General features: G+C 56.9%; 1 protein-coding gene across 8 annotated transcripts in view; it reads left to right on the top strand.

The window, feature by feature from the left end:
* KANK2 (KN motif and ankyrin repeat domains 2) overlaps positions 1-14,686 on the top strand; it is a 29,564-nt gene that overhangs the window by 1,087 nt on the left and 13,791 nt on the right. For 6 of the 8 annotated variants that reach the window (XM_071212750.1, XM_071212749.1, XM_071212751.1 and 3 more), the window contains exons 2-4: positions 133-371; positions 1,288-1,403; positions 1,746-2,867. In XM_071212750.1, the coding sequence (XP_071068851.1) occupies positions 1,367-1,403; positions 1,746-2,867 (1,159 nt within the window). In that variant the 5' untranslated portion in view covers positions 133-371; positions 1,288-1,366. Of the gene's footprint in view, positions 1-111; positions 372-1,287; positions 1,404-1,745; positions 2,868-14,686 lie in introns of all 8 variants that reach the window. The other 2 variants (XM_071212746.1, XM_071212748.1) reach the window with 2 other exon arrangements.

Genomic DNA, 14,686 nt, shown 5'->3' with positions numbered 1-14,686 from the left:
TCTCTCTTAGGTCCGCAGAGAATTTTTTCGCTCCCCGTTGCTTGCGGGTGGCCTGAGCCGGGAAGGGGTGAGCTCCCCGGGCAAAGGGCAAACCAAATTTCCTTCTCTTAGAATCGTGACCATGTGTTCCAGGCATTGGCGGAAGGCAGGGGTGAGGACGGAGATGTGGGAAGACAGGCCGAGGGACGTGGAGAGGGACCCAGAGGGACGTTGAGTCGCAGAGGGACGCGGAGAGGGACACAGAGGGACGTGGAGAGGGGACACGGGCACCAAGCAAGAGCCACACGGGACCAGAGGAGCCCTGCCGCCCCCCCGCAGCCCCAGCTCCGCCTCCATGCCCGGCAGGTCCCCCACCTGGCCCGCCCCCCCAGGTACCTGCCGCCCTGACCCCCGGGGGGCCCCCTCCAGGGGCGGGCCGGGGCCTCTGCAGCAGGCCGGCTGAGGGTCAGACAGCAGAGGGGACTGCCCGACTCCACCGAGGGCTTGGGGACAAGAGGGCCCTGGCCAGGGCCCCGGTGGGGGGGGAGTGGCTGGCTAGTGACAAGCCCTGATTGTCCCTCGCCTGGACAGCCTCCGGGCACCCCCTCTTACTTCCTCCGCCCCCCCACTCTGGCTTCCCGGGCCGCCGCCCCGACCCTTTCTCCCCGCGGAGCCCTCCAGTCGGGCCGCATCCTGGGGGGGCAGGAAGTTCCCGAGGCGCCCGGCAGCGAAACTGTTTATTTTTAGAGAAAATTGTTTCCATAAAGGGGCAAGGCTCCACTGCTCGCCGCCTGCCCCCCGACTTTCTCTGTACCCGGCCCCCCAGGCCTGATATGGGGTGTCCCTTGGGGGCCCCTCCCCAGTGCTCTCTCTCTTTGTCCCCCAGTGTCCCATCTCGTCGGACCCCCCCAAAAGCCCTGCCGCCCCCCACCTCTCAGCCCCCACCTGGCCCCGTGGTCAGGGTGGGGGACTGAGGTTCTGGGGGGGGGGTCCAGGAAGGGTGGGGCCTGCTGGGCCCTGAGCGCCCCCCCCAGCCCTGGGGCCTCATGGAGGAGAGCTGTGGGGACAGCTGGAGAGTGTCCAGGGCTGGACAGATGTGCGGGCGGCGGTGGGGGGGGAGGTTTGGGTTCTTTGTTCCAAGCCGCAGCGCGCACTCCCCCCCCACCCAAGCCAGACTGGGCGTGCGCCTGCGTGGGGGGCTGCTCTCCCCAGGAGTGAGAGGAGGAGGAGACTGGGGGGGGGTTAGTCATCTCCCCCTCCCCCTGGAGACGCCTCCTGACTCTGTTTTCTCCTCTCCCCCCACCCCAGGTAAGCCTCAGCCGGTGCTGCAGGCAGTCTGACTCGCAGCCCCCCAAGTGACTTCGGAGGAACAGCTGCAGGCGAGAGGATGGCCCAAGTCTTGCACGCCCCAGCACCCTTCCCAGGTTGGGGGGGTGGTTTGGGGGTCCTGTGTGTGGGGGGAGGGGACATGACCCGGCCTTGAGCGGGGGAGGGTAGAGACACAGCCCTGACTTGGAGTCTCAGGGGATTCTTGGCCTTAGAGTTTGAAGGGGGGGCGTATCCCAGCCTGGGGGGTGGGCTCTGAGCTGCAGACACAGGAGGGAGTCTGAGGGAGGAGGCACGAGCGCCCGGGACACGTCCCTTGACTCTCAGACCCTCTGGCTCTTCATCGGAGGCCCTGGAGTTCCGAAGGTCCCTTCCCTGCAGGGTCTTGGGGGGGCGTCCCGTGGTCCCTGACCCTCCCCATGTGGCGCTTTCTCTGGCAGGGACCCCCGGCCCGGCCTCCCCGCCCGCCTTCCCCGGCCGGGAGCCGGACGCCCCCTACTCGGTGGAGACCCCCTACGGCTACCGGCTGGACCTGGACTTCCTCAAGTACGTGGACGACATCGAGAAGGGCCACACGCTGCGGCGGGTGGCCGTGCAGCGCCGCCCGCGCCTCGGCTCGCTGCCCCGCGGCGCCGGCTCCTGGTGGACGTCCACGGAGTCGCTGTGCTCCAACGCCAGCGGGGACAGCCGCCACTCGGCCTCGTCGTACTGCGGCCGCGGCTTCCCCCCGCACCACGACGCCCGCGGCGGAAGCGCCAACGCGCGCGTGGAACGCACGCTGCTGGACGCCCGGCGGCGCCTCGAGGGCCAGGTGGCCGCGCCCGCCGGCCTGGGCTCGCTGACCCCCAGCGCCGCCGGCTCCACCGGCTCGCTGGTGGGCGTGGGGCTGCCGCCCCCCACGCCGCGCGGCTCGGGGCTGTCCACGCCGGTGGCGCCCAGCGCCGGGCACCTGGCGCACGTGCGGGAGCAGATGGCCGGCGCCCTGCGCCAGCTGCGCCAGCTGGAGGAGCAGGTGAAGCTCATCCCTGTGCTGCAGGTCAAGCTGTCGGTGCTGCAGGAGGAGAAGCGGCAGCTGCTGGTGCAGCTCAAGAGCCAGAAGTTTCTGGGCCCCCGCGGCCCCTGCCCGGACCCCCCGGAGACGCGCAGCGTGGGCACCTGGGTGCGCGAGCGCGACCTGGGCCTGCCCGACGGGGAGGCGGCGCTGGCCGCCAAGGTGGCTGTGCTGGAGACGCAGCTGCAGAAGGCGCTGCGGGAGCTGCGGGCCGCGCGGGCCCGGCCGGGGGACGGCGGCGCCGTCCGCGTGGACACCGTCCGGGTGGTGGCCGGGCCGCGCGAGGTGGCGGCCAGCACGGCGGCGGCGGGGGCCTCGGCTCAGCGCGCGCACAGCCTGGAGCCCTACGGGGCCGGCCTGCGGGCCCTGGCCGCGGCGGGGGGCGCCGAGAGCCACCCGGTGTTCTGCAGCCGCGAGGTGGTGGCGCCCGCCTGCCCGGCGCCCACCGCGCCCGCCGGCTACGCCGTCAAGAAGATCAGCATCACGGAGCGCAGCTGCGACGCGGCGGCAGGTGAGCGGTGGCGCCAGGGAGAGGGACGGGTCAGGGGGGTCCCTCCGAGCGCCGGGGACAGGTCACTTCACTCTCGGACCCTCCGGCTCTTCATCGGGGGGCGGGGGAGAGTTGTGCCGCCAACCTCGGGGACAGCGCAAAGGAATCGAATCTCCGCCGAGCGCCTGGCCTCCTTCACGTGGGGCGCGTGGTACGCATCCAGAAAGCGGCGGGGAATGGGCAGGCGTCCTCCTTGTTTCTTCGGGAAGTGGCGGGAACCTATTTCCGACCAGCCGAAGCCAGGAAAAGGAGATGTGTTTGGTTTGTGGAACTTAGGGACAGCTTCAGGCATGGCTGGATCCAGGTGCTCGAATGTCATCATTTGGTCTCTACCTCTGTTTCTCTCTCCTGTCCACCCTGGAGGCTTCCTTCTCAGTCTGGCGAAGGTAGCCCCGCGGCTCAGGACATCTGTCCTTCCAGCTCTTGGTCTAGATCGTTCCGATAAAACCCCAGCGGCGCCCTTCCTTGGCTGCCTGGACGCACAGGCTCATCACTCGTCAATTGCTCGAATGCCCACGTGCCTCACTGTGCAGCGCCAGAGTCTGGGAGTAGAGCAGCCGCACCCAAGCCCAGTGGCCTGTGAAGGAGGAAGCTGGGGTGGGGGGGCTCCCCAGAGGAAGCGCTGAGTCCTCCTCCTGCCAGGAAGGTGATTTGCTGGGTGTGCAGGCTCCCCCCCCCCATCACTGCCCTAAACGCCGCCCCCCGGGAGAAGCTGCTGGAAGAATTCTCGATACTCACAGCAGCTGTGCTTTGTCGAGTACTCGCAGGGCGGCAGGGGTGCTGCTAAATGCTTTGCCCCAAGAGAGGCTGGGCCGGGGGGCCCGTCCTGGGTGCAAATCCCACTCCCTGCTGTGTGGCCCTGGACCCCGGCTTGTCCCTCTCTGAACTGGCAGGATAAGCCACCTCCCTGGACGGTTGCGAATTCGCGCCCCCCGGCAGGTGCCTCTTGCTGAACCCTGATCCGCCTGAACCTGCAGCAAGGCTCAGTGGACCGGGGGGGGGGGGGGGCCCAGGACCACCTCCCAGTGCCCTCCCAGGGGAATGTCCAGTGCCCGGGGCTCCGGGGAGGGACTGGACAGTGAGGCTGGAGGGCGGCAACCCAGCTGTGTTTTTGTGCCTCCCCGTGTTGTTCCAGGCGGGCTCCAGACACCACCCTCTTTTCTGCGTCCCTCCCAAACACCCAGCCCCGCGGCTCTGGCCCGCACCCAGGGGCCCCGCCCGGCCCAGCTGCCACCGCCCATTCCAGCCCTGACTCCCGGGGCAGAGCCGTGATGTCTCGACCCCGATGCGGACGGCTACCCCGAAGTCCTTCCTTGTGTCTAACCTAACTCCCTCTCGCCGCAGCCAACCCCAGTGGCTGCCTTGCTTGAGCTGACCAGGAGTGTGTTCATTCAGGCACGTACGTTATCGAGTGCCTCCCTCGTGCCGGATTCCCTGGGGACATGGCAGAGAACAAGAGAGACCAAAAATACCCTGCCATAATAAGAGGCCACCGAAGCAACATGGTTTCAGAGAATCGGTGCTTGGCTCCCAAATGGACAGGGACGGGATGGGGAGGTGGCCTGGGCTCCAGTTGTACTTGCACCATCCCCCTGGCTCTGTGCTCTCGAGCAAGTTTCTGAACCTCTCTGTGCCTCTGTGTCCTCATTTACAAAGCGGGGGAGCAGCTGTAGCTCAGTGGTTGAGCGCCTGCTTCCCACGTGCGAGGTCCTGGGTTCGATCCCTGGTACCTCCTGAAAAACAAGAAACAAATCAGTATTCCTCATTTACAAAACCGAGGACCCTGACCGCCGATTGCTCCAGGCATGCGGTAGATGCCCCGGGGGGAGCTAATTTCTGGCTAGTTTCTTGGCCTCTCAAAGGAGCCATCTTTTTTTTTCTTGTCTTATTAGTTTGTTTTGTTTCTTCATGGGCTCTTTGGTTTTGTTTTTCTTTCGGTTTGTACTTTCTGAGGGGCATCTGTGATCCAAGATCAACGCTGGGCCGAAGATGTTGCCGGGGAAAGAGTGTGTCAGTGAGCACAGTCAGGGAGGACTCCCTGGAGGAGGAGGCAGGGAGCAGCTCTTGCCAGCTACTGAGCAACCCCCCACCGGGGAGATTTGGCTCCCTGCAGCCTGAAAGGCAGGCTGGTGAAGGCTGGAACTCCTTTTTCAGTCTTCGAAACGTCTCTTGGCTCTTCTTCAAGACAGGCAACTAAAAGCACGTCGTGTTCTTCATCGGTGGTGGTTTGGGAAGTACAGAAAAATCGAGAACCAAAAAAAAGAGCAAAGCCCCCTAAACCCACCACCGCCCAGATGCAGCTGCCCTCAGCACTTCTGCTTCTTGCCTTCTGAATTTTTGATCATTAATGTATTTTTCAAGCCTGACATCCTGTGGCAGAGGGAAACCACTGCTTTGCTTGTTTTTTAAAAACCTTACGTGCCAGGCAGGACAGTGCATTTAAGTCCTCGTCCGTCCTATGCAGTGGGTGGTGTTTTTTTCATCTTCAGAGATGGGGAAACCGAGGCACGGGGAGGTTAAAGAAATTTGCCCGAGTCCCTCGAAACCAGGATCGAAACTCCAGCTTGCGGGGGAGCAGATGTCACTCTGGTAGTTGAGCACCTGCTTCCCACGCACGAGGTCCTGGGTTCGATTCCTGGTGCCTCCTAGAAGACAAAGGCAAAACAGCTCCGTCTTTGGTTTCCCTGTGACCTTGTCCCAGCCGTGTTTTCCCACATTCGTGAAAATTCTTTGGAGATGAGATTTTTTTTTTTTTTTTTATTAAAACAGCTGCATCATTTTTTTCTGGCGAGGGTTGAGGCCGAGGGTTACCAGCCAAGGTCGATGGGTTTTATCTCCTCTGCGGGGTGTCACGGGACGTCCTGCTGCGAGAAACTCTGGCATCCTCTTATCGGTTTCCCCAGGCCAGGTTTCTGGAAGGGCATTTTTGAGGCCCTTGATGTCTATTGCCAAACTGATCTTGCCCCCCCTCTCCCCCGTGGCCTCGCCGAGTGAGTTAAATTTTTAAAAAATTTATCTTGGACTTCCAAGAGCCCTGAATTGAGTTGATCTCGTTCTTCAGCTTCGGTTTGTATTCGGCACCCTTTGTTTTTTTTTTCTTCTTCACATTCGTCTTGGGCTCTCTCTGCCAGGGTAAATATTTTCGGCTCTGCGGGCCATACAAACCGTGTCACAAAACGCTCAACTCTGCCGTGGCGGTGCCGCGAGCTGCCGTGCGTTAGGGAGCGCGCGGGGCTGGGTTCCAGGAAACCTTTATTTATGGACACTGAAATTTCAATGTCCCATCATTTCCTTGCGGTACAAATCATCTTCTTCTCATTTTTTCTTCCCAACTGCTTGAAGAATGTAGCAGCCACACCCGCGGGCCGTGGTTTGCCCAGCTCTGCTTTCCACCCTCACCCGCTCCCATCTCCATCCCTTCCCCACCCACTAAAGATCATTCTTTACAAAGCATCTTCCAGAAGCTTGTTTGGATACTCGGGTGTCCTTGAGAGGAGTCCCTGGACGTGATTCATTTCCTTAAATGGTATCGTGCTTGCAAACAAACCCCCCCCCCCCAAAAAAAAAAAAGTCTTGGTCGTTTTTTTATTTTTCCCTCTCAATACTGAACTTTGGAACTCTGCACACTGCTCTTTGTAAAAGTGATTTGTCCCTTCGAACGGCTGCATCGAATCTCACCCTATGCAGGTGCCATCGATTCTTCTTATTTGTGGTAGGTACTGTAGCATACGGTCGCCAGGGCCACCGAGGTAGCAAATGCTGACCGATCAGTACGTCACCTGGCTTTACATGTGTTTCTGTTTAAAGACACCTTACTGATTATATATTGTGGATTCAGTATTATTATTATTTAAGATTTATTTTTTATTTATTCCCCCCCACCCCCCAGTTATCTGCTCTGTGTCCATTCGCTGTGTGTTCTTCTGTGTCCGCTTGCATTCTTGTCAGCGGCACGGGAATTTGTGTTTCTTCTCGTTGCGTCATCTTGTTGTGTCAGCTCTCCGTGTGTGCGGCGCCATTCCTGGGCAGGCTGCACTTTCTTTCGTGCTGGGCAGCTCTCCTTACAGGGCGCACTCCTTGCGCGTGGGGCTCCCCTACGCGGGGGACACCCCTGCGTGCCAGGGCACTCCTTGCGCGCATCAGCACTGCGCGTGGGCCAGCTCCACACAGGTCAAGGGGGCCCGGGGTTTGAACCATGGACCTCCCATGTGGTAGGCGGGTGCTCTATCTGTTGAGCCACGTCCTCTTCCCGGTTCATTATTATTGCGCTCAGGGCCGACAGCACTGCCTGCACGAAGCCGACCTAACCCCATGTTTTCTCCGCAAGGCACGTCCCAGCCTTCTCACACTAAGGAACGCTCAAGGAAAACTAGACAGCACTTCGGCACTACCCTTAGGGCTGTCGTAACCAGCCGACCCATCCCCCCGAAAACCCCGAAATTCAAAAACACGTGGCACTCCACAGACGGCCAAGAGGACGCCCGTTTGCAAAATGAGAGCTGAAACGAGAAGGTGGCGCGACGGACGCTTCCGTCCACCTCAGCTGGGCGCGCGACCTTGGGCGACTCTGAATTTCCCCTGCTCTGCGCCGGCCCACCGGTGAGAGGGGGTTTCCAGTAAATGTGAGGAGGAGGGAGATGCACACGCACGGAACCCACCAACAGTGAGGATCGACTCTGCTGCGCTCTTCTTATCTAATCCCCGGGGGCGGGTGTCTGGCTCACTTCTGACTCAGCGCCCCCGTGACCAGTCTGGAGCCGTCCCCACATATTCCCCCGTTCCCAGAAGTGCAGTTGCCAGGCCAAAAACAAAGTGGTATCTTCTCATCGTTTCCATCTGCATTTTTCTGATTTCTGATGAGGTTGAGCCTCTCCTTATACGCTTAATATACTGATTCCTCTGCGTTTAGGCCTCGCCCGTTTTTCTTGGCAATTTCCGGAAGTTTCCGGCATTTTCTAGAACGGGGGTTGGCTAAGTATGGCCCCAGGGGCCAGATTTGGTTTGTTGTTGTCTGACCACCCCCCAAACCAAGAATGGTTTTTATGCTAGACTAATATTTTAAGTTAGGCTAATATTTTATGACAGGAGGTAAATTCTAGGAAACTGGAGTTTATTGGAACGCGGCCACGCCGTTTCCATATTGCTTCCACGCTACGACGGGCTAGTTACGATAGAGGACGTGTGGCGCTTGGAGCCAAAAATATTTACTATCTGGCCCCTTACAGAAAAAAACACGTGATCGCTGTTTAAGAAGATAATGTCTTGCTACTTTTGGGGCATTGCAAATATCTTCTCCCAGACCGCCTTCTACTTATTAGCTTAATTTAGGAGGTTTGGGGTTTGTTGTTAGCTGGTTTGCTTAATTTTTTTAAAATTTATTTTTGTAAGTATTTATTTTATTGTTTTCCCCTTCCCCTCACCTGCCCTGCTGTTTTTGCTGTCTCTGTCCATTCGCTGTGTGATCTTCTGTATCTATTTCTCTCTCTCTTTGTCTTCTCTTCTCTAGGGTTCACCGGGATTCGATCCTGGGGACCTCTGATGGGGAGAGAGGTTCCCTGTCAATTGCGCCACCTCGGTTCCTGGTCTCTGCTGCGCTTCACCTTGACTCTCCCCTTGTCTCTCTTCTGATGCGTCATCATCTTGCTGCGTGACTCACTTGTGCGGGCACTCAGCTCGCCGCGCGGGCACTCGGCTCGCCATAGGGGCACGCTTTTTTTTTTTTCCAGGGGGCCCCAAGGACCAAACCCGAGTCCTCCCAGGTGGTGGGCAAAAGCCCAATCACTTGAGCCACATCGGCTTCCCTGCTTGCTCCCTTTTAAACATTTTTAAAAATTGGCATGGAATTCACATAACTCAAAACTAGCCATTTTAAAGGGTACAGTTCAGGGGCGTTCAGTGTGTTTGCGATGGCGTAACCACTGCCTCTGTCAAGTGCTAGAATATTCTTTTTTTTTAAGATTTATTTATTTATTGTATTTTATTTCTCTCCCCTTTTCTCCCCCACCGTTGTCTGCTCTCGGTGTCCATTCCCTGTGTGTTGCGTCATCTGGCTGTGTCAGCTCTCCGTGTGTGTGGCGCCATTCCTGGGCAGGCTGCACTTTCTTTCGCGCTGGGCGGCTCTCCTTACGGGGCGCACTCCTTGCGCGTGGGGCTCCCCTACGCGGGGGACACCCCAGCGTGGCAGGGCACTCCTTGCGCGCATCAGCACTGCGCATGGGCCAGCTCCACACGGGTCAGGAGGCCCGGGGTTTGAATCGCGGACCTCCCATGTGCTAGGCGGACGCCCTAACCACTGGGCCACGTCCACTTCCCTCTAGAATATTCTTTTCACTCCAAAAGGAAACCCCATTAAACCTTTCCCCCAGCTCCAGGCAATCACTAGTCTGCATTCTGGCTCTACAAATCGAACTCTTCTGGACTTTTTGGATGAATGGAATCTTCTGTGCCTGGCTTCTTTCCCCTAGCCTAATGTTTTCCAGGGTCCATTCATGCCGTAGCCTGCATCGCAGCTTCATTCCTTTTTACAGCCGAATAATAGTCCATTTTTGTTGCCCTGTTTATCCCGTGATGGACATTGGGGTTTTTCTACCTTCTGGCTGTTGGGAATGACGCTGCTGTAAACATTGGTGCAAGGGTATCTGGGTCCCTGCTTTCAGCTCTTTGGGGCGTACCCTCGTTGTGGAATTGTTGAGTCATATGGTAATTCGATGTTTCACTCTTTGGGGACCTCCCATGCTGTTTTCCACAGCTCTGTGACATTCTCTACCAAATAGAAATCTTCACTTTGGTTATAATTCAGCCCGTCAGATCTTTCGTAAATGGCCTGTGCTTTGGGGAGTCTTTTCAAAGGAACCTTTCTTCTTCTGGTGACCCCGATACTCTGCTACGTTCTCTCCTAGGAGCTTGATAGTTGTTCTTCCTTTTTTTTTTTTAAGATTTATTTTATTTATTCCCCCCTTTCTCCCCTCCTCCCGCCCTGCTGTTTTTGCTGTCTGTGTTGTCTTTTTTTTTTTAGATTTATTTTATTTATTTCTCTCCCCTTTCCCCCCCTCTCGTCTGCACTCTGTGTCCATCTGCTGCGTGTTCTTCTGTGTCCACTTGCATTATCTGGCAGCACCGGGAATCTGTGTCTCTTTGTTGCGTCATCTTGCTACATCGGCTCTCTCTGTGTGTGGCGCCACTCCTGGGCAGGCTGTGCTTTTTTCACACGGGGCAGCTCTCCTTATGAGGTGCACTCCTTGCGCGTGGGGCTCCCCTACGCGGGGGACACCCCTGCGTGGCAGGACACTCCTTGCGCGCATCAGCACTGCGCATGGACCAGCTGCACACGGGACAAAGAGGCCTGGGTTTGAACCGCGGACCTCCCATGCGGTAGGCGGATGCTCTGTCAGTTGAGCCATGTCCACTTCCCTGTGTTGTCTTCTCATTTTCTCTCCTCTAGGATTCACCGGGATTCGACCCTGGGGACCTGTGATGGGGAGAGAGGTTCCCTGTCAATTGTGCCACCTCAGTTCCTGGTCTCTGCTGCGCTTCACCTTGACTCTCCCCTTGTCTCTTTTGATGTGTCATCATCTTGCTGCGTGACTCACTTGCACGGGCACTGGCTCCCCACGCGGGCACTCATATGGGCACTGGCTCACTGTGCAGGCATGCTTTCTCTTCTTTTTCGCCCCAGGGATCGAACCCAGGTCCTCCCATATGGTAGGCGGAAGCGCAATCCCTTGAGCCACATCTGCTTCCCTGTTCTTTCATTTCAATCCTTGAATTGATCTGTGTTTGTGTGCGAGGTGTGAGGTAGGGATCCGGGTTGATATTTCTCGCGTACAGGAAACCACTTTTCTAGACCTGTTCGCCGTGGGATCCAGCCTTTCCCACTGATTTGTGGAAGCCCCGGTGTCCTCTTCCCTTCTCGCTCTCCCCGCTCCCGTGGCAACACCCCACTGTTCTGGATTACGTTTTCCCCCTCACCGCCCGGGCTCCCCACCTCAGTTCCCCCTTTGTAAAATCGTCTTGCTCACCATGGGTTTCACGCCGTCCCTCTAAATCTTGGTATCGCTTTGCCGCATTCCCCGCTGGGGTAACAATAATACGCGTTCGTCGGATGATTCGTGTTTGTTTGCCGGAGCTTCTATGACGAGGAGCACCCGGTGAGGTGGCGTAAAGAACAAACCTCGGCTGGCTCACGGTTTCCGAGGGCAGGAGTGCCAGACCGAGGGGCCGGCAGGGCCGTGCATTTCCCCCACGACATCCAAAGCGTCCCGGGGCAGGGTTTGCCGTTGTCACACTCCTTGGGTCCGTTGGCCTGCGTCTCCGTCACTTGTCCTCGCTTTCCTCCGTGTCTTTCTCCAATCTCGGGCTTCTCTTTCCAAGGCGGGTCCCTGATTCCATTTGGCCACAGTGCAAGGAGCGTCTTCCCATGTCCTGAGTGGAAACGGAGCCGCCCCTTTAGGGATAATAACTTCTCCAGAGGGTCCATATCCCACCCACATTCTTTTTTTTTTTTTTTAAGATTTATTTGTTTATTTCTCCCCCCCCCCCACCCCAGTTGTCTGTTCTGTGTCTATTTGCTGCGTCGTCTTTGTCCGCTTCTGTTGTTCTCAGCGGCACAGGAATCTGTGTCTCTCTTTGTTGCGTCATCTTGTTGTGTCAGCTCTCCGTGTGGGCGGCGCCATTCCTGGGCAGGCTGCACTTTCTTTCACGCTGGGCGGCTCTCCTTGTGGGGCGCACTCCTTGCGCGTGGGGCTCCCCTACGCGGGGACACCCCTGCGTGGCAGGGCACTCCTTGCGCACATCAGCACTGCGCATGGGCCAGCTCCACACGGGTCAAGGAGGCCCGGGGTTTGAACCGCGGACCTCCCATATGGTAGACGGACGCCCTAACCACTGGGCCAAGTCCACCGCCCCACCTACATTCTTTATGATTCTTTTTAGCCTTGCCGCGTCCAACCTTGAATGCCTCATCTGGAAGGAGAGAGGGCTGAGCCCTGGAAGGCAGCGCCCACTTTGCTCTTGGCATGGCCTCACCTTGTTTTTTGACCCTCCCAGGGCTTTCTTTTTTCAGGTATCAGGGTGCGGGGATTGCACCCCAGATTTCGTATGTGGGAAGCCAGAGCTCAAAACACCGAGCCACCTCGGCTCCCTGAGTTGGTCTTCTCGTCTTCGTTTTTGCGTGTCGTTTCTTGTTCGTTTTCTCAGGAGGCACCAAGAAACCAACCCGGGACCTCCCGTGTGGGAGGCGGGTGCTCAACCGCTCAGGTCCTCTCCTCTCTGCATCCTGGGACATTTAGGTCGGGGAGCCCCGGAGTTGGGGGCAGAGACTGAGCTCGGGACCGGCCCGTCCCCCCCGCTCCTGCCCCGTTCCCTTTGGCCACACGGCGTGTTTTTGAGTGGATTCACGGGCATTTATTGCCAGCGTCTCACAAACAGATCGGGCGTGTCGCAGAACTCCCTTCTCTGCCGGCGTCCGAGGCGCCTGCTCTGGAATCTGCCACCTCCCGCCCCGGGGACGCTGTGGAGTGTTGGTGGCGCGGCTGTCGCCTGCACGGGGCAAGCATTTTCTCCCGTTTGTTATTCCGGTTGAACGTGGCCCCGCAGACTTGAGGAAGTGGTAACTGTGCAGATCAAAAAAAAGAGAAAGAAATTAGCTGCTGAAGGGAATTAAAATTAGCTGGCCGTCAGAGCCTGTGGCCAGTGGCAGGAAGGGGACATCCTGGGGAAGTGGAGACACGGCCGCAGCATGTGGCCTGCGTGGGGGGAACTGGGCGTCTTCATTGGCGACTGAGGCTTTTTTTTTTAACATTTTATTTCTCTACCCTGCCCCCCAGTTGTCTGCTCTCTGTGTCCATTCGCTGTGTGCTCTTCTGTGACCGCTTGTATCCTTATCAGCTGCACTGGGAATCTGTGTTTCTTCTCGTTGTGTCATCTTGCTGTGTCAGCTCTCCGTGTGGGCGGTGCCATTCCTGGGCAGGCTGCACTTTCTTTCACGCTGGGCGGCTCTCCTTATGGGTGCACTCCTTGCGCGTGGGGCTCCCCTACGTGGGGAACACCCCTGCATGGCAGGGCATTCCTTGCGCGCATCAGCACTGCGCGTGGGCCAGCTCCACACGGGTCAAGGAGACCTGGGGTTTGAACCGCGGACCTCCCATGTGGTAGACGGACGCCCTAACCACTGGGCCACGTCCGCTTCATGCGACTGAGATTTTTATTACGTTGTTCAGGTTGAAGACCTGGAGCCCAGAGCTCCCGGCTCACCCCCGTCCCCACTCCCTGTCCCCGTTCTGATCCCCAAGATGTCACCTTTATCCTCAGCCAACCTGGGTGGGTTAATTTTTTTTTTTGTTTCTTCCTCAGAAATAAATCTGGAGGAGAAGATGTGGCTCAAGCCACATGGGAGGTTCCGGGTTCGGTTCCTGGTGCCTCCTAAAAAACAAACAAAAACACCGATGCAGAGGAGCCGATGTGGCTCAGTGGTTGAGCACCAGCTTCCCACATACGAGGTCCCGGGTTCAATTCCCGGCCCCCACAGTACCTCAAAATAAATAAATAAATGTATCGATACATACTTTTTTTTCCCTCTCCAGGCACATTTGTCTCATTTGATCCTAAACATGACCTCAGTTGTTCCTCCAGGGTTCAGAAATACACATAAACGAGCACAGATGGGTTGAATGACAGGGCCAAGGTCTCCTTGTTGATAAAGGAAATGAAGGGGGGAAAAAAAGCTTGATCATATTCACATCTCATGAAACTAAACCCCATTTTCTTTCCTTTTGACATTTAACATCGATACAGTATCCTCTTTGCCGTTGCTGCAAAATTATTACCATATTGCTATTAAGTACAGTCTAAAGGTCACATTAGTTGTATTTTTCCCATTAATCACCATCTTCTTAACACCTTGTAGGAGAGGAACGTTCTAGTATTTACGTTATTAACGTTAGTATTTATGTTATTAACGTTATTAACGTTAGTATTTACGTTATTAACGTTAGTATTTATGTTATTATCCTCATCTACCACCACAATCACGCGGTTATACCGTCCCCAGATTACCCTCTAATTGTCTTTCAATTAAATCAACCTCCCTCGATGAATATTGTACGGTTTCGCGGATGGGAGTGAAATACGATGTTTAAACGTCTGGTGTTAGGAGACAGAATGTGGGTGGAGAAGGGGGATCCGAGGCTGAACGTCCGTAGAATGTTTAATAAAGTCGCCTGTAAGTACGCAGCAATGGGTGGCGTGGACGGTAGCGCGTTACAACGAGCGTAACTAACGCTCCTGGTTTATAAATGTGCTTGTGGCTGAAACGGGTAGCCCTGGGTGGGGTTTCCATCTCATTTTTCTAGCAGTCCCTTCTCTGTCCTGATTGCTAATATGACACCCGCTGAGTGTTACCTACAGAAGAAGGAAAGCAAGCGGGATACAAAGCAATAGCCACAATATGTAAAGAAGACTTTAAAAAAAAACAACAATAAATCACATCAGATGAGGGTTTACGGTTCTCCTCAATTAACAGGGGCTTCTCGAGGGCTCTCTCCGTGTACAGGCTTTGGAAAGCCCTTTACCACATCCTTCAGGCTGCACGGCCGTGCCGGGAAGTCGTTGGCCTGAGACACAGAGTGGTTAAGCAACCTGCCTGAGGTCACACAGCAGCTTCGTGGTGGAACAGAGATAAGGGTTCCGGTTAATGACTGCCAGTCCAAGGAAGCCTGGGGTTGGGTTCTGCTGCTCACCTGCTCCTGGGCCTCAGGCTCCTCTTCTGTAATAAATAAAGGGAG

The sequence above is a fragment of the Dasypus novemcinctus genome, chromosome 30 (genome assembly GCF_030445035.2).
Source record: "Dasypus novemcinctus isolate mDasNov1 chromosome 30, mDasNov1.1.hap2, whole genome shotgun sequence".
Lineage (NCBI taxonomy): Eukaryota > Metazoa > Chordata > Mammalia > Cingulata > Dasypodidae > Dasypus > Dasypus novemcinctus.
Note: the sequence above shows the minus strand (reverse complement) of the source record. Positions and strands in the feature narration are given on the sequence as shown.